General features: G+C 39.3%; 1 protein-coding gene and 1 long non-coding RNA gene across 20 annotated transcripts in view; one reads left to right on the forward strand and one right to left on the reverse strand.

Moving 5' to 3' along the window:
• Nucleotides 1-4,398: 4,398 nt before the first annotated feature.
• LOC144313710 (uncharacterized) lies at nucleotides 4,399-6,494 on the reverse strand. The gene is made up of 2 exons (XR_013379336.1): nucleotides 5,720-6,494; nucleotides 4,399-5,016 (listed from the first exon to the last, which is right to left on the reverse strand). It is a non-coding gene; the product is annotated as an uncharacterized LOC144313710 (long non-coding RNA).
• A 128-nt stretch (nucleotides 6,495-6,622) lies between these two features.
• Nucleotides 6,623-27,403, forward strand: part of ARHGAP12 (Rho GTPase activating protein 12) — a 154,384-nt gene continuing 133,603 nt past the window's right edge. For 10 of the 19 annotated variants that reach the window (XR_013379334.1, XR_013379335.1, XM_077896907.1 and 7 more), the window contains exons 1-3: nucleotides 6,633-6,789; nucleotides 23,078-23,113; nucleotides 24,775-25,526. Coding sequence is in view for 17 of the 19 variants with exons in the window: in XM_077896907.1 (XP_077753033.1) it covers nucleotides 24,852-25,526 (675 nt within the window). In the remaining 2 variants the exon portion in view is untranslated. Of the gene's footprint in view, nucleotides 6,790-11,497; nucleotides 11,601-23,077; nucleotides 23,114-24,272; nucleotides 24,401-24,774; nucleotides 25,527-27,403 lie in introns of those variants that run through there. The other 9 variants (XM_077896896.1, XM_077896891.1, XM_077896899.1 and 6 more) reach the window with 7 other exon arrangements.

Raw genomic sequence — 27,403 nt, forward strand, 5'->3', positions numbered from 1 at the left:
AAGTTGACATCTTTTCCCCTCCCAAAACTTCAGGAATTTTGATCATCGAAGTTCTTTAATAACTATGCAAAGTTGATCTAAAGAATGAGTCAGGTCTTTTTCTTAACTGGATAGGTTGCAATATTAGGATACAACTCATCTCTTTACTAAAAGTTTATTTCTCCTGGGGTGCCTGGGTAGCTCAGTTGGTTAAGCGACTGACTCTTGGTTTCTGCTCAGATCATGATCTCAGGGTCCTGGGACTGAGCCCTGAATGGGGCTCTGTGCTCAGTGGGGAGTCTGCTTGAGATTCTCTGTCCCTTCCCCTACTCACCCCCTCCTGCGTGCATGCACGCGCGCACACACACACACACACACACACACAAAGTCAATAAATACATATTTAAGGATAAAATATATTCCTCCTATAGTGAATGGTGATTGACAGATGATGTTGCCTATTTTATTTTTAGAAATGGAAATTGATGTCAAAGTAGGCATAAAAACAAAGCTTTATCAATTTTCTTAAAGCCTAGAAACTGAAATTTACAAAAACAAATTCGAATACCTTAAGCATTAGTCAGCGTCTTATGGTAATGGGCTGTTTTTTATGGGTGTCAGCGTTTTATGCAAAGTATATCTTGTAAGAACCTGCTCGTGGAGGGTTTGTGTTTGGTAGGCGGATGTTCTCTCCTTTTTACCTCTGTTCCAATGATTAGAACCATCAACGAGAACAGAGAAGCAGGGGCAGAGGTTCCTATTTTTATTTTAAAGATCTTACTTTTTGGGAGGTTTATAATATCTTTTAGGATTACCGTGAAGCCCCAGTTACTAGGAGCACTTAGAGTCATTAAAATGAACATCAGAAAAAGTTCAATGACCTTGAGGGTTCTTGAAATGCCTTTACTAATTATTTTCAAAACTAGGCTTGAGGCATTTGCTGCAGCTTTTTATAGAGTTTCCTTTCATTTCATCTGCCCTCAGGGTGTTTTTTTTTTTTTTTCTGAAGTGTTCTTTGGAATCCTTTTAATTTCAGTGGCACAAAAATTATCAAAATTATCACAAGCTAAACTGCTCCTGATCAGAAGTATGGTAAATAAAACCCCAGGAAGGGACCTATCAGGAAAAGGTCCACTTAAATGACGTTAGTGGAAGCAAATTTAATGATGGGACTATTCACAGAGGCGTGGGTAGGGTTAAGGAAGCAACAAGAGGGCGGTGAGGCACTCAGAGATTAGTACAGTCAGGAGTGGTTCTTACCATGGTGACCTCTAGGTGCAAAAGGAAAGACCAGTTAATGTTTCAAGTGCCTGGAGAGAGCAGGAACTGTGAGATAAGAGCTACCTACAGTGAGCCACATTCATGGAGGTGAGCAGCTACCTTATCACCAGAACCTTGGCAAGACAGGGAATTGGGGGGAATACACAAATACACACCAGATCTTTCTCTCTTTCCATTTCTATCTTCTGTCAAAAGCCAACAGGGCAAGGGGCCCTGGTTTGGATATACTTCCAAGGGATTGGCTTCCAGGGCATAAAGCAGGACAGAGAAGAATGGAGAATGAATCTGGAGATGGTGTTTGGATATGGAGAATAACCAGCTTATTGTGTTATACATACGCACTGTGGTAATACATACTGCGAACAATGCAAAGTTCACATGCTTACCTGAAAGTAGCATAGGCCCCTACTACCATGGAGGTGGAGGATTCACCCAGCATCCTTAGGAAAATGGGATTATGAAGGCTGGTTCCATCTTGCACATATATTTAGAAAATCTCACAAACTCAAGTTTGTATTTGAGGTTAGGGCTACTATCAGTTTTATTTGAAAATAGAAGAGAGATAATTCTCGCTCTGCCCAGAATATTTGTGGTGGGGTTAACTTCCAACTGCCCACTGTAGGCATCCTTTACTAATTGCCCTCTTCCCCATCTCCTTCCCCACTCCTCTGGGTCCTCCTTCACCTCCCAAATAAACTTCCTGCACTTTAATCCTTGCCTCAAGGTCAGCTTCTCGAGGAACCCAAACTAAGAAAGAAGTACATTTTCTTGTTTAAATATTTATTTATTTATTTATTTATTTATTTATTTATTTATTTATTTATTTATTTATGAGAGAGAGAGAGAGAGAGAGAGAGAGAGAGAGAGAATGAATGAGGGAAGGAACAGAGAAAAGGGAGAATCCCAAGCAGAATCCATGCTGAGCACAGAGCCTGAACTGGGCTCAATCTCACAACCCTGAGATCATGACCCGAGCTGAAACTAAGGGTTGGTTTAGGAGCCTGTGTTTTACCCAGGCTCCCCAAAAACAAGTCTTATTTCATCCTTTGCCTGTGTAATTCTGTAAAGGTCTATCTTCCACTACTTTATAACAAATTACTCTTTCACAAAGAGTTGAAAAAACTCCACAGAACTTCAACTTTATTATTGGCTGAACATCTACCAAATGCCAGGTTTGGGGTAGGTGCTTTTATCTTATTTACTCCTCCTGCCCAATCACACAGATTTTAGTATTGCAATTTGTGTGTTTTATCTTCTGTACCAAATTATATAAATGTACATAAAGTTTTATCTACAAATTTACTTATTGCCAGATAATTGTCAGAACCACTAGCACAATACTGACTAGGAATGGTGAAAGCAGATATCTTTGCCTTGTTCCCAGAGTTAGGGAAGCACCTTCATTTTTAAATCAAGAAATATCATTTCTATCTTAGCTGTGTTAACGTCGAAACATTATACTACCGCTTACCTGTGACAAATACCAAAGGTTTTTCATGCAGTATAAACAGACTTAAATAATGAGTTATTGATCATTGATTTTTATGAAATTTAGGGTCATTTCTTAGTGCCTATATCTGAGTTATACATAAACCTTAAATGAGTTTATATTTAATTTAAAGGCTATAAGCAGATCAAGTTAAAATATATTTTTAATTATTGATCGGTTGATTACATAGTTTAAGTTTTAAAGCCAGTTACTAATTTTCTGGTGTTAAGCAGCCTTGGTTATAAAATTTTGGAAAAATTTCCAGGTGGCAATTCACCCTTTAGTCCTAATTATTTATGCTTGCATTTGTCTTTAACAAGAGTGTAAAAACACTGATTATGTAAGTTTACATTGTGAAAACTGAGATTTCACAAGAAAATATTTACAAAGCCCTTAAAATTTGTAAGGAGATGGTATTATGTAAGTTTGAATGCTACTGTAGTCTATGATAATAATTCACTTCAAAATTTCTGGAAGTTAGCCTACAAGTGAATAAAATAAAATGCTGAAACATAGGCAAAATGATTTCCAGGGCATCTGGGTAACCTGTGGAAAACATGAGGCATGATATTACAAAGTGGGAGAGTTAACAGATACACATGGAAACACATGCCTTCAGTGTTTTTTTCCCAAATGTATTTTTCTTAACCTTAATTAGAAGATGAACAAAGGGTCCAGGAAATTCTAAATTTATTACTTAAATCAAAGGATCCAACTCATTAAAGCATGTTCAAGTCAGGCTCTACTTCAGGAAACATAAAGTACTTTTTGAAAATTTACATATTTTTGACATGGTGTACACCAAGCTTCAAACTAAGTGTGGGACCTGGATCTTAAATTATTTCAGAAAGGAATAGTGATTGTTCAATCAGAACTTAATGAAAATAACTGAATTTTTAAAAAGTTTACCTGATGTATGTACTAGTTTACCTGATATACTTATTCTGGTCAGGTAAACTTTGATAAAACAGGTGAAGCCTAAATGTTTTAATAACAAAATGAAGATACCAGGAAAAAAATCTTAAATATTTTATTTAACTTTTTGAATAGATAAATAACTCTCATGGTTTGCATATCAAAAAGTTTAGATACTGATACAGTGAAGGGTCTTTCCCATGTCTTCCATCCACAGATTTCTTATGCCTCAACAGTTAGGTTGTCCTAGTTTAATGCATTTACAAGCCAATGCATTAATTATTCTGCACCATTTTCCTGCTTTTCTATTTAACAAAAATTTTTGGAGACTGTAGTATTAAAACATAAAGATCTCTGTGTTCTTTTGTTACATTTGAATGTATAGATTTATCATAATTTAACTAGTGGTCCTGATGATGGATATTTAGGTTATTCTCAATCATTTGCTATTCTCATCAATACTGTAAGAAATACCTTATCATTTCTCATGTGTGGAAATACATCTACGGGATAAATCCCTAGAAGTGAATTGGAGTTCAGAATATGTATGCATTTGTAATTTTGATAGGTACTGCCAAATTCCTGTTTCTCTAGAGCCTAGCCAAAGCGGGGATGCCAGACATAATTTTATGCCTTTTCATTAAGAAGTACACAATGAAAAGTGTGTTACCTATTAAAGAATTAGAAAGCAGGGCATATCCAGCAATTTACAGAGTATGTCTTCACTCAAAAAATACATTCACCAGAAATTTATTGTGCTTTTAGGCGCTTTGGATACACATACATACATATACACACACAAATAAAATTCAAATCTCTGCCTTTGTGGAGCTTACATTTGAAATCTACATTTTGGAACTCTATGCTACCTCATTAGAAGCCAGTTAAATGTCAATATCCTGAAAATGATCTGTTGAGATCCTGAGCACAGGCGCCAGACATATGCTACTGGTGTTATTTAAAAACTAACTAGAGGCAGTGTTGCAAATGATTTCATAGCTCTCCATCAGGTCCTTTTCAAACAACACACTTGGGTGAGAGCTCTTTTTATCTGACTCCATCTGCTGTTGGTAGTGATCAACATACTGTGAGCATTGTGGTATCATCTGAGATTATGTTGTGAAATCGGAAGTAGCATTACAGGCAGATCAGCAAGTATACGCAAACTGTTCCGTTCTCTCTCTTGCTGAAACCTAGGGTGCTCAGTTCAGGTTTGGGGAGTAGTGAAGACAAAGTTATCAGTACATTCCCATCAGGGCACAGTTTACTTCACAGTCCTTCCTTGTTTTGGTTCTAGAAGGAGATCACGAGGAAAATAGTTTCGGAAGCATACAGCAGCAATACTCCATATGCTGAACAAGGGTATAGCAAAGGGAACACGTTAGAAACTGAGGGAGACAGAAAAAAACCATTAGTGCCAAGGAAAGGGTGGTAGCAAGTGCAGTGATAGAGACAGTATGGTCTCCGGCTTTTTTTTTTTTTTTTTTTAAAGCATCTTTTCTTTTTAAAAGGGAAATATTTTAAAACTTTAGCCCCGCCCCCATTAGAAGTAATTCATTTAATAAGAAGGTGGAAAACTACAGCTCTTAAAATCTTGCCAATATCCCAGTGGGTTCTTCGTCGCCATTATTTTTATTTTGTATTTTTTAATCTTTTATTTATTTTGTTAAAGATTCTTATTTATTCATGAAACACAGAGAGAGGCAGGGACATAGGTAGAGAGAGAAGCAGGCTCCTTGCAGGAGCTGGATGCAGGACTCAATCCCAGGACCTGGGGATCACGACCTGAGCCAAAGGCAGATGCTCAATCACTGAGCCACCCAGGTGTCCCTCTTTGCAGCCTTTAAAGAACAATTGGTAGTTCAGTTTATGAGAAGGACGCCACACACAATGGCATCTTTAAGTATGAGGTATAGAAAAGGGCCAATTTCGGGTGCCTCGGTTACTCAGCGGTTGGACATCTGCCTTCCGCTCAGAATGATATTTCATTCAGAAATCAGTCACCCACCGAATAACTACTGAATGGCTACTGAATGATTTCTTATGACCTGATACGTATCAGTTTTCTTCGCAGTCATTACATTTAGAAGAGGGGCCTTTTCGATTTCCTCGACACACTCCTTTGACAGCTGAAGTCTAGAAAGGACAATGGCAGAAGCTGGGGGTCTTCCTGATTCCCAGTCCGGTGCAACTGCTGCCATCGGGCCGCCATGGAAACCTTGAACGCCTCTGACTTCTGGATTCTGTGCTGCCACAGTGCAAACGCTGCACACTGTGACGACTTTGGCCAGTGACACCGTGGCCCTGGGGCTTCCACAGAGCAGGCCCAGCGGACCGCCTCATGAGGAGTGATGCTGTGTTGGAGCAGCCGGATGCTGCAGCGGCCGCTCCGGGTCCCTGAGCGCGCACAGCGGGCGCAGCAATGTGCCGGGCCGGCGCGGCTCAGGACGGCTGCGCTCGGACCCAGGCGGTGGACTCCGAGTCTCCAGAGTTCCATTCCGGGCCCCTGAGGTGGCACGTGGCACTTTTTCCGCATGACTCCGCGGGGTTTCGGGGCCGTGAACGGCTGACCTCGATCTGGCGGCTGCTCCCGGCAGGCCCGAGGGCCGAGAGAGGGAGGGCAGGGCCCCCCGCCCGCTCTTTGCCGCGCTCTGTTCCTCCCACCCTACTGCGCGGCGCGGTCCCTTTCGTCCTTCTCTCGCTTTCTCCCGAGCGTTGGCTCTCGGCGCTTCCCACTCCATGTTTACCCAGCGCCGAGGCCCAGCCGGCGGGCGCCAACCCCGCCAGCCCGACCGCCCCGCCCGGTGGCCCCGCCTCCTCCCGACCCTCCTCCGCCAGGTCGCCTCGCGCCCGCCCAGGCCGTCACGTGAACGCCGCCCCGCCCCCTTCCGTCACGTGAGCCCCGCCCCGCCCCTCCGTCACGTGAGTCCCCGCCCCGCCCCGCCCCGCCCCCGCGCCGGCGCGCTCCGACGTGCCCTGGAACTTACCCTCCCTGGGAGAGCAGCCTGCGGGGACTGCCCGCCGCGGCCGCCGCGGTGTGAGCGCCCTTGAAGCCCGCTGCGGCGTCGCGCGGACTCCGGGTGAGGACGGGGGGAGCCGCATCCTGCGCCGCCGCCGGGCTCTCGGTAAGGTAGCTGGAGGCGGATGCCCGCGGCCCGAGGGCAGGTCGGTGAGGTGCTGCACAAAGGCATCCGCGGCTGGGGCTGTGCCCGCCGAGGGCGTCGGGTTAGGGGGAGCTGTGTGCGGGGGGCGGCGGCGCCGCAGTGAGCGCGAGGTGCGGCCGGAGCGGCGCGGGAGGGGTCGGGTCGGGGTCGGGTCGGGGTCGGGGTCGGGGTCGGGTCGGGGGAAGGGGGCCGTTGCCAGTGCATTGGCTGACTCGGGCGATCGGCTTTAAAGGGCTGGAAGTTGTGGCTCTTCTGCCCCCCGGCTTTCCTGACTTCCTGTGTGAGGGCAGCGGCCGCCCGCCCCGCCCCTAGGAAGGAGGGCGCCGGGGTGTGTGTGTGGTGTGTGTCTGTGTGCGCGGGCTGGTGCCGCCCTCCGCCCTCGCCTGCTGCAGCTGCGTGTGCCCGCTCTCCAAGTGCAAACCTGCGCCCCCCCGGGGGGCCCACCTGGGGCCTCTGCTCTAGCATCGCTGACCTGCGGCTGGCGCTTTCCTCTGCACTCTACACAGCTGCCCCGCCCCTGAGAATGGACACTTGCTACTCTAGCTCGCCTAGGAGCAATCTTTTCCAAGTCCTTGAATTAAAAAAAATAGATATACTTTTTACAAGCTTGCTGGCCTCCTCGCATTTCAACGTAGTTGATTTGATTGTCTTCCAAGAAGGGCTGTCCTTTACGTGTTGCATCCTAAGTTACTGCAGACCCTCCGAGAAGAAATGTCCGCAGGGTCATCGTAACAGAAAAACGGCCCTCACTTTCACAGCCTTGTGATGTTTTCCTCTGACTGCAGCAGCAGTTTTAAATGCCTTTGCGGAGGGGAAAGCAAAACGTTTAAAAGCATACCTTTAGGAAAGTTCTAATGTCATTTCAAGCTGAGTGTTTCGACTTGCTTTATGGTTAATTATGGCACACGAGAGCAAATTTTACTGAGCATTTATGTACATTGTGTACATCCCCAAAGGGAGGGAAATGTGAAGGGGAAGGAGCATCAAGTGAGGAGTCGCTCAGCTTCTGGTTCAGATTCTGCCACCACTTCCGAAGGAAGACTCCGTGTTAGATGGAAGGTTGTTTAAAAGTATCTGGCCCCTAGGCATGCCGGTTTCTGAAAAGTTGGGAAACCTCTGGCTTAGAGCTGTTACTTAATCGTCCACCTTCGTGTTTCTTACCTGATCTCTAGGAAGGTGTGTTAACAGAATGGGTCATCTTTCTGTACTTTCTCTTCTCTCTGAGTAGACGTTCTGGCTGCTGGTGCTGGTAATTTCTCTTTTTCTGTTTTGAAATGCCATGAAAATGGCATTCAGAATAGGGACTTGGGAACCCAGAGCAGTGCCTAAAAGCAGATCTGAAGACTTAACCCTGAGCCATGCACCCTGAAGAGCCAGACACCCTGGACACAGATGTGTGACCCATGGTTGCATGTAGCTTTCTGCTTTGGAGGTTCTTGCCTGGGGGGAAAAAAAAAAAACCTAAGTGTAATGAAACAGATTGTGCGTGCGTGTATGTGTATGCCCGGTATTTGTTGATGTATTTCTGTTCGTACTTTATCAGCCATAAAACTTGGAAAAGGTCGTTAATTCATTGATTCTTAATATAATGTCATTTGTAAAGATTAGCTATCCATATATAGTATCTTTAGATTTTTTTTTTTTTACTTACTATGCCAGTTGTGAGACACAAGTGAAAACATGTACTATAAATGCTGTAGAAAAACAGCTTGTTATTTGTAGTTAATAATGTGGTTTTTCATTTCATTAATTAGAAAGTATCTGTTGGGTGCTTTTTAAGAAATAGGTGAGTAGACAGTGGGCTTTACAAACTTAAGTTCTTGAAGTTGTGCGGTTGATATTCCTGAGAATAAAAGGGTAATAAAAAAATTTAAATTGACTGAAATAAAACAGTGTATATAATGATGTGTAAAATCCTTAAGCTGTAGTACTAGTATGTTGCTTACCTGAGAAAATTGGTACTAAGAAAAGGTAGCGAGGTGAATCTGCCCAAAATAAGCATTACAGTTTTCAAATAGAAAAGTGAAATTAAACTTTTATTTTCTTATATTTAACATTTTTAGTTTTAATTGCAAATATGCACTGTTTTGTGGAATGAATCAGACATGAAAAAGTATGATGGTATCATATAGTATGGTTGTATTTCAAATCATGCCTTTCAAATGATCCTCTTGAGGAACCCATTGGGTCACTATCTTTTGTGGTTTTTCTTTTCTTCGGCTAACTGGTCTAATTATGCCACATCCTCAGTTGTGAATGGTTTTGCTGTGATTCAGCCTTTTTCCTATTACTTTTATTGACTTAAATATATTGCAGTTTCAGTTTGCAGTTGATTAGCTTTTTATTGGAACCAAACTGCCAAGTGCTGACGTATCTAAGTATCCCTCCCTTGTTGATAATTAGTGCTTCTTAAACTTTAATGTGCATGGGAATCACCAGAACTTCTCATAAGCCCCCAGGTGATACCCTTGTTGCTCTACTGCCCAGACTGCAAACTACTGCCGTCCAATAGATAATGCAAGCCACCTGTGTAACCTTATTTTGTTTTTATTTAAGTAAGCTCTACACACAACATGAGTCTCAAACTCAACCCCCGAGATCAAGAGTTGCATGCTTCTCTGAGCCAGTCAGAGAGTCTGATGCCTCTCACCTGTGTAATTTTAAAGCTTTTAGTTCTCTCATGATAAAAAGTAAAAAATGGTGGGATGCCTTGGTGGTTCAGTGGTTGAGCATCTGCCTTTGGCTCAGGGCGTGATCTCGGGGTTCCTTGGATCGAGTCCCACATCGGGCTTCCTGCATGGAGCCTGCTTCTCTCTCTCTATGTCTCTCATGCATAAATAAATAAATTCTTTAAAAAAAGTAAAAATGGGGAAGAAAACCCCAAGTGAAATAAATTTTATTATCATCTCATCATGTAATCAACATGATTCTTTTATTTAGACTAAGTCTTCAAATCCTCTGTGTATTTTACATATACAGGACATCTCAATTTAGATTAGCCAGACTTAAAATGCTCAGTAGCCACATTTGGCTAGTGGCTGTTGTATTGAACATCACTTCTGGAGTCTAGAATCTAGACCAGTGCTATTCTAAGTGTATTTTTAGGTTAACCCTATGGGAGCTTGTTAGAAATGCAGATTTTGGGGCTCCACTTCATACGACTCTCATTAGGAATGTCTGGGTTTCAGTAACTTGTGTTTTAAAAGTTACAGGATATGACTACAAAACGTATATGTGGTATTCTAGATGGGATCCTAGAACAGAAGAAGGCCATTATAAGATAACTAAGGAAATCTGAGTAGAGCATGGATGTTATCGTATTAGTATCGGTTCATTGAATATGACGAATGTATCATACTAACGTAAGATGTTAATGGTAGGAGAAACTATACGGGTATATGAGAACTCTGAACTATCTTTGCAATAATTCTGTAAATCTAGAACTCATCTGAAAAAAAATTTTTTAAAGAAGCTCTCCACGTGATTCCACTGCAGTGATCTAGATCTATCAGTGTGGGGGGAATGATATTTGGTGCTTTGAAATTATGTTATTAGGACTTTTAAAAAACAGTTTTATTGGGGTATAATTACTAATCCGACCTACACTGTTGGACCTTGGAAGGGTACAATGGTGGCTAGGTTTAGGTTTGATAGAGTAAAAATAATAGTATTTTGTAACAAGAGCTAAAATCTGTAAAGCATTGTACCAAGTGCTGTACACTTATCTGATTCTCTCGATATGTGTTATTTACTATTAATATAAGCCTAAGCCCCATCTCACAAGTGGGAGAAAACGAGGTTCAGAGAAGTTAAAGGACTTGTCTTAGATCACGTAGCTAGGAAGAGGCAGGGGCAAGGATGTTTGAGGGGGGAACAGTTTTATAAGCCATTAGTTAATTGTCAGTATTTTTCTACTCACAACTTTTTATTTTTATTTATTTATTTACAAGATTTTATTTGTTTATTCATGAGAGACCGAGAGAGAGAGGCAGAGACACAGGCTCCATGCAGGGAGCCCAATGCAGGACTTGATCCTGGGACTCCAGGATCAAGCCCCAGGCAAAGGCAGGTGCCAAACTGTGGAGCCACCCAGGGATCCCCACAACTTTTTTTTTTTTTTTTTTTTAAAGATTTATTTATTTTAGGAGGGGAGGGAGCAAGCACATGCAGCGGGGAAGGGCAAAGGGAGAGAGAGTCTGAAGCTGACTCTGCTGAGTATGAGCTTGATCTCACAACCCTGAAATCAGGACCTGAGTTGAAACCAAGAGTTAGACAATTAGCTTGATGGCGCCACTGAGGGGCTTCTGCAACATTGGGTTTTTTTGAGTAAGCGGCTTATTGTGGATACTCTGGATCATGCCTTACAGTTCATAGAGTACTTTTTCTCTTTTCATTCTCACAAGACTCTTGAGATTTGTATTGTTTGTTTTTACCAGGTAAGTTAAAGTGCTCAGAGTCTGAGCACCAAAAAATGGCAAATCCTAGGTTTAAATTTCAGGCCTCTAACCCTGAGTTCTGGGCTCTTTTGCCACAGAGGAATCTAGAATACATTTTGCAGTTAGAGTGTATCTTTAAGAGTTTGCCGAAAATTACCAGTAGTTTGCTATATATTACTGTTTTTTTTTAAATTAGTTTTATTGAGTTTTAATATGTATACACTAATATACAGTGACTCAACAATACAGAGGAGTGAACTACAGATGCATACAACATGGATGAACCTCAAAAGCATTGTTCTAAGTGAAACAAGCCAGATACAGAAAGATCATACGGTATGACTTGTGGGTACTTTTTTTTTATCATCACTTTGCTCCCTTTAGTAAGCAGTGATTGATGTGATGCTCTGTATCATGCTTTATAATTTACTAAGTACTTTTTTCACATTTTATATCCATTCTCACAAAGATCTCTTTAAAAAAGATTAGTATAAATGACATGCAATGCTACGTTAGTTTCAGGTGTACAACATAGTATTTCAACCTTCTCTGTATCTTGTAACTGTGCTCACAAGTGTAGCTATCATCTGTCACCATACAACACTATTGCAAGATCATTGATTATATTTCCTATGCTGTGCCTTTTATTCCCATGACCTCTTTATTCCGTAACTGGAAGCATGTATTTCCACCAGTCTCCATCCATTTTGCCCATCCCCCTCCATTCCCCCCTCCAGCCTTTTCCCAGGACCCCTTAAGATTTATATTCTTTCCTGTTTTACAGATGGATGTACAGTTAGTTGAGGCTTTCAGTAGACAGGCCTTTGAGTTGTTTCCAGTTTCTGGCAGTTATGAATAAAGCTGTTATGTATGTTCATGTAAGCCCTTTGCATGGACTTACACTTCTGTTTTTCTTGGATAAATACCTAGAAGTATTGAAAAGCAATGGCTAGATCATATGGTAAATGTATGCTTAATTTTATAAGAAATTGCCAAAATGTTTCCCAAAGTGGCTTTACCATTCTGCAGTCCTACCAGCAGTGAATGAGAATTCCAGTTGCTGGTATCCTTACCATATGAAGTATCCTTTATATATATTTAAAGCCATTCTGGGGATCCCTGGGTTGCTCAGCGGTTTGGCGCCTGCCTTTGGCCCAGGCACGATCCTGGAGTCCCGGGATCGAGTCCCATGTCGGGCTCCTGGCATGGAGCCTGCTTCTCCCTCTGCCTGTGTCTCTGCCTCTCTCTGTGTCTATCATGAATAAATAAATAAATCTTAAAAAAAAAATAAAGCCATTCTGGTGTGTGTCAGGGGAATGATATTTGGTGCTTTGAATTTACATTATTAGGATTTTTTAAAAACAGTTTTATTGGGGTATAATTACTGTGTAATAAACTGCGTATCTTTTAAATGTTTAATTTGATGACTTTTGACATACATATATACTGGTGAGACCAACACCATTATAAGGAACATATCTAACCCTTTCCCCTCATTTCTTTGAACCCAAGAGTAATTCATTACCTTGTTTTCCGGTCAATATTGTTTTCTGGCACTATAGATTTATTTGCATTTGTTTGCATCTAGAATTGTATGTAGATGGAATCATATAGTACACACTTTCTTGTCTGGATGTTTTTTCACTCAGCAAAATTATTGTGAGATTTATCCAGTTTGTTGTATTAGTAGCTAATTCCTTTTTGTTGCTGAGTAATATGCCATTGTGTGGATATACCACATTTAGCTTATCCATTCACCTTTCGGTGGAAATTTGGAGTGTTTCTAATTTGGGGCTATTAGAAATAAAGTTGATGTGAACTTTTCACCTACAGGTCTTTGTGTGGTTACATGCTTTTGTTTCTCTTGGGTAAATACCTAGGGCTAGATTTCCTGGGTCCTATGGTAGATGTATATTTAAATTTTTAAGAACCTGCCAAACTTTTTCCAAAGCCATTTTACCATTTTACATGGCCACTAGCAGTGTGTGAGAATTCTGATTGCTCCACATTCTAGAAAACCGTGGTGTATGGTCAGTCTTTTAGTCTATTCTAGTGGATGTGCAGTATTCGTTGTGGCTTTAATTTGCATTTCCCTAGTAACTAAAGATGTTGGGCATCTTCTCTTGGGCAATCTGTAGATCTTTGGATAAGTGTTTATATTTTTTGCCCATTTCTTTTTTTTTCTTTTGCCCATTTCTTATTGGTTTGTCTTATTGACTTGTACAGTTCCCTATATATTTAAATGTGAGTCTTGTTGGAGAGAAGTTTGTGTCTATATTCATGAGGGATGTAGGTCTTTTTCCTCATAGTTTTTCCTATGATGTCTCTCTGGTTTGGGTATGAGGGTAATGCTGATGTGTTAGAATGAATTGGGATATTTTTCCTCTGTTTCAATTTTCTTCAAAAGGTTTGTGTTGAATTGGTATTATCTTCCTTATATTTTTAGTAACATTCTCTAGTGAAGCCATCTGGGCCAGGACTTTGTGGGAAGATTTTTGTTATTTATTTTTTAAGATTTTATTTATTAGAGGGAGCACACAAGCGGGGGTGGGGGTGGGGCAGAGGGAGATGGATAGGCAGACTCCCTGCTGAGTAGGGAGCCTGCTGATGTTGAGGGGCCGCATCCCAAGACCTCCCCAGACCATGACCTGAATGGAAGGCAAATGCCTAACCAACTGAGCCACTCAGTTGGAAAGAGTTTTAAAGACAGATCAATTTATTTAATATAATGTAGGGCTACTTAAGTTATCCATTTCATGTGGAGAAAGGGGAACCCTCTTGCACTGTTGGTGAGAATGTGAACTGGTACAGTCACTCTGGAAAACTGTGTGGAGGTTCCTCAAAGAGTTAAAAATAGATCTGCCCTATGACCCAGCAATTGCACTGCTGGGGATTTACCCCAAAGATACAGATGCAGTGAAATGCCGGGACACCTGTACCCCGATGTTTCTAGCAGCAATGTCCACAATAACCAAACTGTGGAAGGAGCCTCGGTGTCCATCGAAAGATGAGTGGATAAAGAGGCTGTGGTCTATGTATACAATGGAATATTACTCAGCCATTAGAAACGACAAATACCCACCATTTGCTTTGATGTGGATGGAACTGGAGGGTATTATGCTGAGTGAAATAAGTCAATCAGCGAAGGACAAACATTATATGTTCTCATTCATTTGGGGAATATAAAAAATAGTGAAAGGGAATAAAGAGGGAAAGGATAAAAAATGAGTGGGAAATATCAGAAAGGGAGATAGAACATGAGAGACTCAACTCTGGGAAACGAACAAGGGGTGGTAGAAAGGGAGGTGGGGGGTGGTGACTGGGTGACGGGCACTGAGGGGGGCACTTGATGGGATGAGCACTAGGTGTTATGCTATATGTTGGCAAATTGAACTCCAATAAAAAATAAATAAATAAATAAATAAAATAAAAAATTATCCATTTCTTAAGCTTTGGTAATTTGTCTTTCAGGAAATTTGGTTCATCTAAATTGTTGGTTTTACTGGCTTAAAGTTCATAACATTTTCTTATCTCCCTTTGATGTCTTTAGATCTGTTGTTATGTCTCTTGTCTCATTCCTGATGTTGGTGATTTGTGTTTTTTTTCCCTTTTATTCTGGATCAGTTTGACTAGAGGGTTATCAGTACTACTGATCTTTAAGAACCAGCTTCTGATTTCATCTAACATTTTTTTTTATTGATTCCTTCTCTGCTCTTTATCATGTCCTTTCTTCTGCTTACTTGAGATTTAATCTCTTCATCTAGTTTCTTAGAGTGGAAGTGTACATCATTGATTTGAGACCTTTTTTTATTTATTTATTTTATTTTATTTATTCATGAGAGACAGAGAGACAGAGAGAGAGAAAAAGAGAGAGAGAATGGGGCAGAGACACAGGATGAGGGAGAAGCAGGTCCATGCAGGGAGCCTGACATGGGACTTGATCCTGGGTCTCCAGGATCAGGCCCTCCCCTGCCTGGGGAGGCGGCGCTGAGCCACCCCTCTGCCCTGAGACCTTTCTTTTTTAATATTGTATTTAGTGCCATAAATTTTCTCTGAGCACTATTGTAATTGCATCCCATAAATTTTGAGATGTCATGTTTTCATTTTTATTTCAGTTCAGATTTCCTGTTTGATATCTTCCTTCGAGTTATTTAGAAGTCTTTAGATTGCAACAAATTTGTGGGTTTTAAGCTATGTTTTTGTTAAATTTATAACTTAATTCAGTTGTTAGAGAATATACTTGGTGTGATACCAATCCTTTTAAATTTATTAATATTTGTTTCATGGCCCAGAATACAGTTTGCAGAAAATGTATGTTTATAGGAAACTACTGAACTGGCTGTCCTGTTTTTAGCATTTCCGTTAGCACTGTATAAGTATTACAGTTGTTGACAACACTTTATATTGTCTTTGTTTTTTACAAATAATTTTATTTATTTATTTTTTAAAGATTTTGTTTATTCATGAGAGACACACGGGGGGGGGGGGGGGCAGAGACCCAGGCAGAGGGAGAAGCAAGCTCCATGCAGGGAGCCTGACGTGGGACTCTATCCTGGGTCTCCAGGATCACGCCCTGGGCTGAAGGTGGCGCTAAACCACTGAGCTGCCCAAAGATAACTTTCTTGTAAGGATGCCTGGGTGGCTCAGTGGTTGAGCATCTGCCTTTGGCTCAGGGCATGATCCTGGTCTGGTTATCGAGTCCTGCATCAAGCTTCCTGTGAGGAGCCTGCTTCTCCCTCTGCCTGTGTCTCTGCCCCTCTCTCTGTGTCTCTCATGAATAAATAAATAAAATCTTTAAAAAAAATAACTTTATTGTGGTCGGTGTGTGATATTTTGTTTTGATTTAATTTGCATTATTGAATTTCAATGTTTTGTAATATAATTTAAATTTGAATAAAAATTAAGAATCATGGTATGTTTTCTTTTGCAGTAAAGGACAAAAAGCCCTCAGGGATTGGTGGTGGTAGTAGTAGTTCATCATTCATGTGCTACATAAGTGCTACTTTTCAGTTTTCTAAAAGTTTGAATGTTTGTCTTTTAAAAGTTACTTTGAAAGAGGATCTGTAAAAGCTATGTGAGGATTTTAATGACTTGTGGTTTGGGGGTACACAGGTATAAGGTGATTTAAATCGTAGTCTGCAGTGTATGTTGTGGGAATATATATATACACAATAGCATTGTATGTAGCACATTTAGTTTAGGCATTTATTTATGGACATTTGGTTTGCTTCCACCTTTTGACTATTGTGATTGTGAACTGCTGCTATGAACGTGGATGTACATATACCAAGTCGCTGCTTTCACTTCTTTTGGATGTATACCCAGAAGTGGAATTGCTAGGTGTTTTGAAAAACCATTGTACCATTTATCCCAGTGGCTGCACCGTTTTGCATTCCTACCAGCAATGCACAAGAATGGCAGTTTCTCCACATCCTCACCAACACTTGTCATTTGGGGGTTTTGGGGGTCATTTTTTATTTTGTTTTGTTCTTTACAATAGCCATCCTGTTAGGTATGAAGAGCTATCATTGTAGTTTTGATTTGCATTGCCCTAATGATAGTGATGTTGAGCATTTTTCCGTGTGCTTTTGGCCATCTGTGTATCATCTTTGGAAAAATGTCTATTCAGGTCCTTTGCCTGCAGGGGCTCTTATCACAATGTTAATGAGGAGTAGGTTGACATCATTTAAGCATTAAAAAGAATAGTTCTCCATAAATGCAGTGTGTAAAAGTAAAGAATTAACAAAAAAGTGCGTTTATTTAAATTACTCAAACGTGTATCAGCATAATGTAAGATTAAGATATTTTAAAATGAATATAAAATATGCAGGATATCACTTTTAATTTGAGTTACAGTTTAAGAAGACAATTGTTAAATAATATGCATTTAAATCTATTCTTTAAAATCTAGAGGGGGAAGGGTGAGTATGATACTACAAGATTCCATGGGTTTATCTTGTATATTTTCTGCCCCAGTCCTTGGATCAGCCATTTCTTCAAAGATCCTTGGTTCCTTTATTTGAAGAATGGTATTAGAAACTGTATCTGGGTGCTAGGTATACTTGCTACTGCTAGGCTGTCATTTTTACTGACAGCAAAGAAATATGTATGTGTATACGGAGCAATATAAGATGTATATATGTAATTTCTTTATGAAATCACCTTTAGGTATTTCTGTAGTAAGTTAAAAATGAGTGCATATTGATGTCTCCAAATCTAATCCATGGATCATTCTAATCTTTCTACATGATTATAGATTTCCACTCAATCATTGAGAAACCTGGCTCCCATCATCCACATTCCATTAAATTATGGAATACATATATGGGAGTATTAGAATTTTTGACTTGTACTGCCATGGGAAATGTTTTTATCAACTTAGAATACAGTACTTATGTGTAGCTCTTTTCCCTGTATTCTTACAGACTTCACTTATTTCCATGATGAGTTAGGTCAGCATCTTCCTCCAGAGGTTGTTCCATTTATTTGTCATATTGTTAGACTGTCTTGTCTTACCTGCTTTCTTGGGAAACCCTGGGATTCTCCCAACCACCTAAATGATTTTTTAAAACTTGCATACATGAAAATTCATGCTTTGTTTTGTAGATCAATGACTTTTGACAAGTGTACAGTGTCATACATCCACCGTTACAGTATCATACAAAATAGTTTTAATGATGTGAAAGAATCTGTGCTTCACCTATGGAACCCTCCTCCTGACCTCCCAATCCTGGCAATCACTTTTTCTATGGTTTTGACTTCCCCAGATATAATTAAAGTCATTCAGTGTGTAGCATTTTCAGACTGGCCTCACTTTGCAAAATATATCTAAGATTAATATGTGTCTTTTCTTAGCTTGATACCTTATTTTTATCACAGAATAATATCCATTGTATGAATGTCTCACAGTTTATCCTCGTGACTATTAGCACTTTACCTTTATTTTTTAAAAGTATTTTATTTATTCATGAGAGACACAGAAAGGCAGAGACACAGGCAGAGAGAGGAGCAGGCTCCCCTTGGGGAGCCCCATGTAGGACTTGATCCCGGGACCCTGGGATCGTGACCTGAGCCAAAGGCAAACCGCTCCGCCACCCAGGTGCCCCTCCTCCCCCCTGACGCAGGTAGGGAGGGTGGGGCCCATCCTAAAGCTGGGGATTTTTTTTTTTCTCCCTTCTCCTATTGAAGGACATCTTGGTTTCTTCCAGTTTTTGGCACTTATAAATAAAACTCCTATAAACATTTGCATGCAAGGCATTTTGATTTCAACTTATTTGGGTAAATACATTGGGAATGTGATCCTTAGAGCAGTGGCAAGACCATGCTTAGTTTTGTAAGAAACTGCTTATGTCTTCAGAATGGCTGAACCATTTTGCTTTCCTGAGAATAAAGGTTCTGTTGCTCTGCATCCTCACTTGTACCTGGTGTTGTCAGCTTTTTGGATTGTAGCCATTATAATAGACCTGTGTTGTGGTATCGTGTTTTAATTTGTAACTCCTTAATGACTTAATGTTGAGCAGTTTTTATGTGTTTATTTGCTATCTGTATGTTTTCTTTCATGATATCTTTTCAGGTCCTTTTTTCCATTTTGTTGACCTTTAAGAATTCTTTGTGTATTTTGGGTATAAATCCTTAATCAGATATGTGCTTTGAAAATATTTTCTCCTTCTGTGTGGCTGGTGTTTTTCATTCTCTTAGCAGCGTCTTCCACAAAGCAGTGGTATTTAATTTTAATAAAGTCTTATCTTTTTCTTTTATGGATTGTGTATTTGTTGGTATATCTAAAAACTCATTGTCAAACTCCAAGTTATATTCCTCCCCCCCCTTTTTTTAAGATTTTATTTATTTATTCATGAGAGACACGGAGAGAGGCAGAGACACAGAGGGAGAAGTAGGCTCCATGCAGGGAGCTGGATGTGGGACTTGATTCTGGGACTCCAGGATCATACCCTGAACCACTCAACTGATGAGCCACCCAGGCATCCCATATTTCATCCCTTTTAAATTTGAATATTTTCTTCATTCTTGTAACTAGCCAAGAAAAAGTCATTATGTCCACTTTTATTTCTGACTAAGACTTCATGGCACAGATTGCTCTAAAATACCCCCATGCAAATGTCACTTTTAGTAAAATATGCTTTCTTCCCCAAATGCTGCTTTTGTTGTTTCCTCATTTTTGTTTCAGATTTAAGTCTTAGTTTTGAATTTCCTCTACTAGTTTATGTTTCACTATGTTCTTTCCTGCTTTCCAGTTACCCAATTATTTCCTGTATCCCTCTGCTGTCTCCATTTTTGCTTTTTTTTTATGGCCAGGATAGTTGATGATATTAATCACTGTTTATTCCTTCTTTTCTGTAGGCCTAAAGAAATGTCTTATATTCTACACATATTTATTTATTTATTTATTTATTTTTTAAAAATTTAAAAAAATTTTTATTTATTTATGATAATCACAGAGAAAGAGAGAGAGGCAGAGACATAGGTAGAGAGAGAAGCAGGCTCCATGCACCGGGAGCCCGATGTGGGATTCGATCCCGGGTCTCCAGGATCGCGCCCTGGGCCAAAGGCAGGTGCCAAACCGCTGCACCACCCAGGGATCCCAATTCTACACATATTTATTGTTAGAAAATAGGGATCATGCATTATGAAAAACTAAGTGCTCTCTAGTAGCCTATGATTTTTTTGTTGTACAAGTGTAATTTACAAAATTATTTCGTGATATAATTTCTTATGCTGGAACTTAATACGGGGATTGTTCTTAATTATTTGATGTGCTCATTAGGTTTAATGGATTTCTTTAGTAGAGGCCTGTTTAGAGATTGTTCATTTTATTTTATTATTTTTATTTTTAAAATTTTCTTTATTTTTTAAAGATTTTAAGAGAAGAGAGAGCACACATGGGGTGGGAGGGGCAGAGGGAGAAGCAGACTCCCCGCAGAGTAGGGAGACCAATGTGGCTCCATCCCAGGACCCTGGGATCATGACCCAAGGTGAAGGCAGACACTTTGAGCCACGTAGACGCTCTATGGGATTGTTCATTTTAAACAAGTATTTTTAAAACTTCTTAGAGGACTTCACATCAAGAATAATTGCTTAAATTGTATTTTTAAGTTAGTTAATATTTATGTGTGTGAGGCTGTATTAATATTTTGTTGCTCATGGCACTAGAATTGCTAAATTGGTTGTACATCTATGTATTAGACTTAAAGTATAGACTCATTCCAAACAGAAAAAATTGTAGACTCATTAATTATGAATGCATGTATTATATGTCTCTGAAGATAGTGTTTACTTGTTTACTTTTTTGATATACTTAGTAGAGATATCATGCTGAGAGATGTACTTGATTAAAACAGATGTCCTGGGGGAGGAAGATAACATGTGCTGAGCTGTGTAATTTGTGGTAGGAAAGAAAATGAGAAAAAATGGCAGACAAAGGAGGAGGCTAATAGATTTTAAAATAGCATGGTAGGGAGTTCTGAATCTGATGTGGGGGAAGAGAAGTAAAAGATGTAAGTAAGCAGGTGTGTGTGTGTGTGTGTGTGTGTGTGTGTGTATCTGTTCTTGTTGAAACATGAGGAAGAAGAATACTGGTAAGAGGCATGAAAAGCCTATGTGGGTATTTTTGAAACTGCCAAGTAAAGCAGTAATTGGTACTGGGCAGTAGATATGCAAAAGCTTTATATATATATTGGTGGCTGGGTACTTAGTTGTAAGTGTACTCATGATAAATATGGTTGGAGGAGTGTGGTGATAAGTACAGAATGTATTTAAACTGCAGGAGAGTTGCATTCTGAGTGTTATAGTTGGGGGAGTAAGATTCTAAACAAAATACTTGAGAGGGTAAGATAGGATAAATAGTGCTAGTCTAGAGAGAAGAATCCCCAAGTTTGGAAAATAGAGAAAGAAAGAAGCAAATGAAAACTTAAACAAGTAAATTTTTTTTTTAACATAGCTTATGATAAAATTAGGCAACGTAACTTACACATTTGCAGATAATTTTGCCTTAGAGCTGAGTTTCTAGAGCTATCCCACAATTATTTTAATTTTCTTTGAATCCATAGCTTATAATAAGGCTTTTCTTTTTTATTTTATGTAACTTTTCCCAGACCTTGGATTGTGATACATAATTCCTGCTATGTGACTTTCTAGAAGCTTATAATTTTAATAGATTCTTCTAGGGACTTCCCAGTTTCACTCCCCATCTCACCATTCCAGTATTCTAATTAGAAAACTATCTCTGCTCCAGTTCTCCTATTCTTATCCCATTGTGTCTACTCTTTATGTTGCCTGCTTTGGGATCCAACACCTTTTATACACAGAAGTTTTTGAATACTCTCCATTTTATTGTCCTTCCAATCTCATTAAAAAAAAAACAAAAAAACTTTAGGTTACATGTCTCATGTTGAACATAGTGAATTGACTACTATATCTTTCCCCCTAACTCCTCCTTCATACTTACCTTTGTAGTCACTGGGCAAGGTGTAGTCGTAAAGCCTGGCAGTGAAACGGACTGAATGTGGCCTGGCTTTTAACCTATTGTTACTGCCCACTGCCCAGCCTCTCTGCTGTTAGCATGACATACAGTTTTCTTGTTACTCTTCATACTTTCCTTTTCTCCATTCCTGTATAACTATCTATGGTACATTTGAGCTCAGAGATGTTGCTTAAGTTATTTTATTACTTCCTGGAAAGAAAAAAAAAATCACCTGAGGATAAGTACTTCAGTGTGGAATTTTGAAAAGTTGTAGTGAAAAGCTTTTATAAAAAGATTAAAGTACATAGTGACTAATGTCCTGGTAATGCGTGAAAGAAAAGGCTGAACATTTGGAAGGTTAGACTCTCTGTTTACTGCTACGGGAAAGACCATACAGACTTGGCGGGGGTCTGGGAGAATAGACAGAGGACATAGATTTTGTATATGGTCAGTTTTAGGTACCTATTAGAACACTAAGTTGATTTGATGGTTGTGGTTCAGTAGTCTTTTTTAATCTAGAAGAATCTTCCTCCCCTTTTCATTTTTTTATGAAATTAAATTTTTCGAAGATTTTAGGTCTGTTATAGGATGTCTTACACTTTGGAATTGTTTTCTAATAACAGCTTAAGATTTAACATGTTTTTGACAAGAGTACAACTTAGGTAACATTGTGTACATCAATCACATTGGGAGGCATATATCGTCAAGGTTGTCCCACTGTTGGTGTAATCTCTGGTTAAGCTCGTGAACCCCAGATTTCTCCTATGTAAAGGTATATTCGTTTGTTTATAAAGATTCTATTTATTTATTTGTATTTGTGTGTGTGTGTGTGTGAGAGAGAGAGAGAGAAAGAGAGAGAGTGACTTAGGCAGAGGGAGAAGCAGACTCCCTACTGGGAGCCTGATGTGGGACTCGTCTATTTATGATCTGTGGGGGAATATGATATGTTAGGACTCCCAATAGCTGTTAGTATTTGTTTTCATTCTCTCCACTCAATACCATAAACTTGAAAACCTGTTCTGTTATTTTAACCATTTTTAAAAAGTTGTTTATCATATTACTAGTAATTTTAAAAGATACCTATTAAAAAAAGGGCAGAAATAAAGTTGAAACTATGTGGAAGTGAAGTAGGAGAAGACAGTGGTGAAGTATCCCTTGTTTTTGTACACATTGGAGGGTGGCACTCAACACAATTATGATATATAACATTTTAGCTATTATAAAAAATGGGAGCAGTCCATTACAGCTATTCTAAAACGTGAGCAACCTTACATTATTAGCCTTCTTAAAGCAACCCTGGTTAAAGTTAATGAAGTTTATTATTTTTTTTTTGTAGGTTTAAATGTAATACTGGATATTTATTTCTTTTAAGGTAAGTTTTTTTATTTTTAATTTTTTGGAAATGTTACTATATTTGTTATCCGAGTAGTTTGTCTAGAAAGTAAATTTCTGTTAATAAAATTTATCGCTAATTTATCACCTAGGCTTATGGGCTTTGTTTATCATAGGTAAGAAAATTGTCTTCAGGGGAATAATGGTTAACTGCACATATAGCACATCTTATGTTCTGTAGTTGGGTGCTGAAGAAAAATTGGTAGATTGTCATGGGACCTCGGGTTTATACATTTCTAGTACATCTCAGTATTCAGAATTGCTTAGGTTTGTCTTAGGATCCTTTAGCTTTGGGTTGAATATTAGTTTCTTAGGGCTGCTGTAACAAAGTGTCACACACTGGGTGACTTAAAACAATAGAAACTTTCTCTCCGTTCTGGAGGCTAGATGTTCAAAATAAAGGCATTGGCAGGGCTGTGCTCCCTCTATGAAGGCCTTAGGAAATGATCCTTCCTTGCTTCTTCCTAGCTTGTGGTAGCTGCTGGCAGTCCTTGGGGTTCCTTGCTTCACTCCAAATTCTGCCTCTGTCTGCACATGGCATCTTCCCTCTGTGTGTGTCCTTTCCCTGCCTCCAAATCCCCCTCTCCTTATAAAAAACACCAGTTGTAGATTTTTGGTCCTAGCCTAATCATGTATGACCTCATCTGCAAAGGTCCTATTTCCAAATAAGGTTACATTCACAAGTCCTGAGTTAGGACTTAAACATAAGTTTTTTAGGAAACAGAGTTCATCACAATACATTTGTGGTTGGGTCTTGACTTGAGGTGTAGCAATATCAAGATGCTGTGATCACTTTGATTCTTGAGTACTAAACTACTTTGGAATTGGTGTAGAAATAAAAATGAATCCTTAGATTTCTCAAGCCAATTTAGGACTGTTTTTATAATAGACTTTGAGTGGCAGAAGGAGGTGAGAATTTTTAACATATATAAATAAAAGGACTGGTTATTTCTCTGCATTTGTGGGATTCAGTCTGACAAGAATTGTGGTCCTCCTGAGGTAGAAATAAGAGGGGAAACAGAGTAAACTAGGAATTTCTTCTTTCCTTTGTGTGCATACTTTTCCTAACAATAACAGTGTTGTCCTTTTTATTTATGTTAGGAAAGGAAACTTGTATAGTTGGATAACCTTTTTTAAGCTCTTTAATACTCTTGACTATATTAGAAAAAAAAAAGAGTACAATGTTATTGAAATCAACATCACCTTCAAAGAAGGTCTTAGATAAGCCAACCTAGCCCAGTGAACCTGGCTTGGAACCTAGCCCTTGGTAAGTGCCTAATACATATTTGTTATTACTGAGCCTTTCTAAGAAAGTGAAGGAGGTTTGAGGTAGTCATGAAAAGGAAAGATCTCCATCTTATTTTCTAGACATTTTTCTTTCTGGCTGGTTAGGGTACTTACTGTTCCAGTAACTGGTTTGGTTTTGTTTATAAATGACTAGAAAATATAGTTATAGTTTGAGTGTTCTTAATATAAGACAGTATATATATGATATTAGACTCATGTTTAGTTTCTGGGATTTGAGATTTGAAGGTGATATTCTCAAATGCCTTGTAGTTTAAGATGCTTGTGATTAAATCTTAAAAATCCAGGCTGTGTTAACATTTTCTTCATTCTCTTCCTCTATTTAAATAAAAATAGCTCTATTAATCCAACAAGCTGTAAAGTCATAATGTGGCATACCATCCTGTTTGAAAGGTGAACATTATTGAATAAAAATGGCTGACAGAAGTGGGAAGATTATTCCAGGACAAGTGTATATTGAAGTGGAGTATGATTATGAATATGAAGCCAAGGACAGAAAGATTGTGATAAAACAAGGGGAACGATATATCTTGGTGAAAAAGACCAATGATGACTGGTGGCAAGTTAAACCAGATGAGAATTCCAAGGCATTTTATGTGCCAGCCCAGTATGTCAAGGAGGTCACCCGCAAAGCTCTCATGCCGCCTGTTAAACAGGCAGTTGGACTACCAAATAATTCTATGAAAATGATACAGAGTCTCCATCTTCAGAGGTCAACCGAAAATGTGAACAAACTGCCTGAGCTTTCAAGTTTTGGAAAGCCATCGTCTGTTCAAGGAACAGGTCTTACTCGTGATGCAAATCAGAATTTTGGACCCAACTATAATCCAGGTCAGACAGTGAACCTAAGCCTGGACCTGACCCATAATAATGGAAAGTTTAACAGTGACTCACATTCTCCTAAAGTTTCTGGCCAGAATAGGACGCGCTTATTTGGTCACTCTCCTGGTCCGGAGTTCTTGGATGTAGAGAAAACTAGCTTCTCTCAGGAACAGTCTTGTGATTCAGCAGGAGAAGGCTCGGAAAGAGTACATCAGGATTCTGAGTCTGGTGATGAACTTAGCAGCAGCTCCACTGAACAAATAAGGGTAAGATGGAAAGTAGAATGATGGATACTTACACCGCTGTAACAAAAATACTACAGGTTTCAATTAAAATCTTTGTAGGATAGGAATTGTTCATTTTGCTTTGTTTTTAGAATACACAGGTTCTATCCTGATTTAGTGAGATGGAGAATAGTATAATAACTTGTGCGTTCATAACGGTTGACCTTACGGTTTCCATAATTCTTACACTTTTATAGGGCTGGAATTATATAGGCTAGAACTTACAGGGCTGAACTTTATATGTGGAAAAGGATTTTTTTTCTCTCTGTTGATCCTGCATAGGACAGAAAGGGTTTACTTATCCAGTGAAGATATTTCTTTTACTAGACAAAGTTTGTTTTCTAACTATACTCATTTTGACTTGTTTCTGATAAGTTTTCAGGTAATAATGAGTATATGGGGAAAGATACCCATGGAATGTTAGCTACTTATTCTTTGAAACTGGTTTATTAACCTTGAATATTTAAAAAAATAGAGCTCACAAATCTTTGCCTTCATTCATGTACTTTTGTGTCTTATGTTGTCTAAATATACACACTTGCTTTCTTGGAACATTATCCTGAAAAATATTTTGTGTCCATGGTTTGATTTCTTTCCCCCCTTTACCTAACTTTATTTTAAAATAGTTAATGCCATTTTCTCAAGTCAAGTGAAATAATCTTAAAAGCAAACGCAGGAAATTGAACTTGAATGTATGTGGATAAGTCTAATAATTTTAAGTGAAATTGAAAATTGACAAATTTTTGGCCTAAAGTTCTGTTGTAAGATTTATTCATCAAGTCATTAATTGTGAGGCTGCTCTTAGGTGTGATCTGATTGTGATGAAAGTAGTTTGTTCTTCCTATAGCTTTTAATTTTTCTTGTGACATTTTTGAACAAAAGGAAAAGGAGAGATTTTCTATTTTTTTTTTAATTTTTTATTTATTTATGACCGTCACACAGAGAGAGAGAGGCAGAGACACAGGCAGAGGGAGAGGGAGAAGCAGGCTCCGTGCACCGGGAGCCCGACGTGGGATTCGATCCCGGGTCTCCAGGATCGTGCCCTGGGCCAAAGGCAGGCGCCAAACCGCTGCGCCACCCAGGGATCCCAAGGAGAGATTTTCAAGAAAAACTTTTGATGTTTGCGACGGAGGCAGTTATATGATGGTGCTGTCAGTTTACCATCATGTGTCTTAGCAGGCTTTTATTTCTTTAGTCTTTATGTGATACTTTGACACAGAATATTTACTGTTACCTGGAATTTTTCTGTTCATGTTCCTTACTGAACCTGAAGGACCTGGGAAAGATGTGTTCTCTATTACTGATAGTCATCACTGTTTTGCACACTTCAGATTATGTTTTATATTTAGGTACATTAGTAATTCTGGGTTCTGTTCATCATGCTCATCTTAAATTCACTGCATGGAAGTTCATGGCTCCTAACCTCTCCTGAGCCCTTAACACTGTTTGGAAACCCTGTTAGTTAGGTCTTTCCAGTGAGTTCTTTTCCTAACTCTTTGTGGCAAGCGTTTTAAAATTTTTTCATTTTTTTCAGTTCTCCATTCGCTTGTTTTTCCCTGCCCTCCTCAGATACCCTTGTCTTCTGTCTCAGAGCCTAAATAAAAGCCTTGGGATGGAAACTCTTTGGCTTTGAGGAGGATGTATTGCACATCAGTTGATGGTGCTGGCTTTAGATTTGGATCTGGTTCCATAGTACTTACCAGTTGTGCCATAATTGGGGCAAAATACTTAACCTCTGTGCATTTCAGTTTCCTTATTTCAAAGTCAGGATCACAGGGTTGTTGAGGATTAAGTGGGTAACTATATCTAATACACTTGAACTATGCCTTGTGCATAAATGCATTTTGTTTCTATTACTA

This window comes from Canis aureus, chromosome 5, assembly GCF_053574225.1.
Source record: "Canis aureus isolate CA01 chromosome 5, VMU_Caureus_v.1.0, whole genome shotgun sequence".
In the NCBI taxonomy this organism is placed as follows: Eukaryota; Metazoa; Chordata; class Mammalia; order Carnivora; family Canidae; genus Canis; species Canis aureus.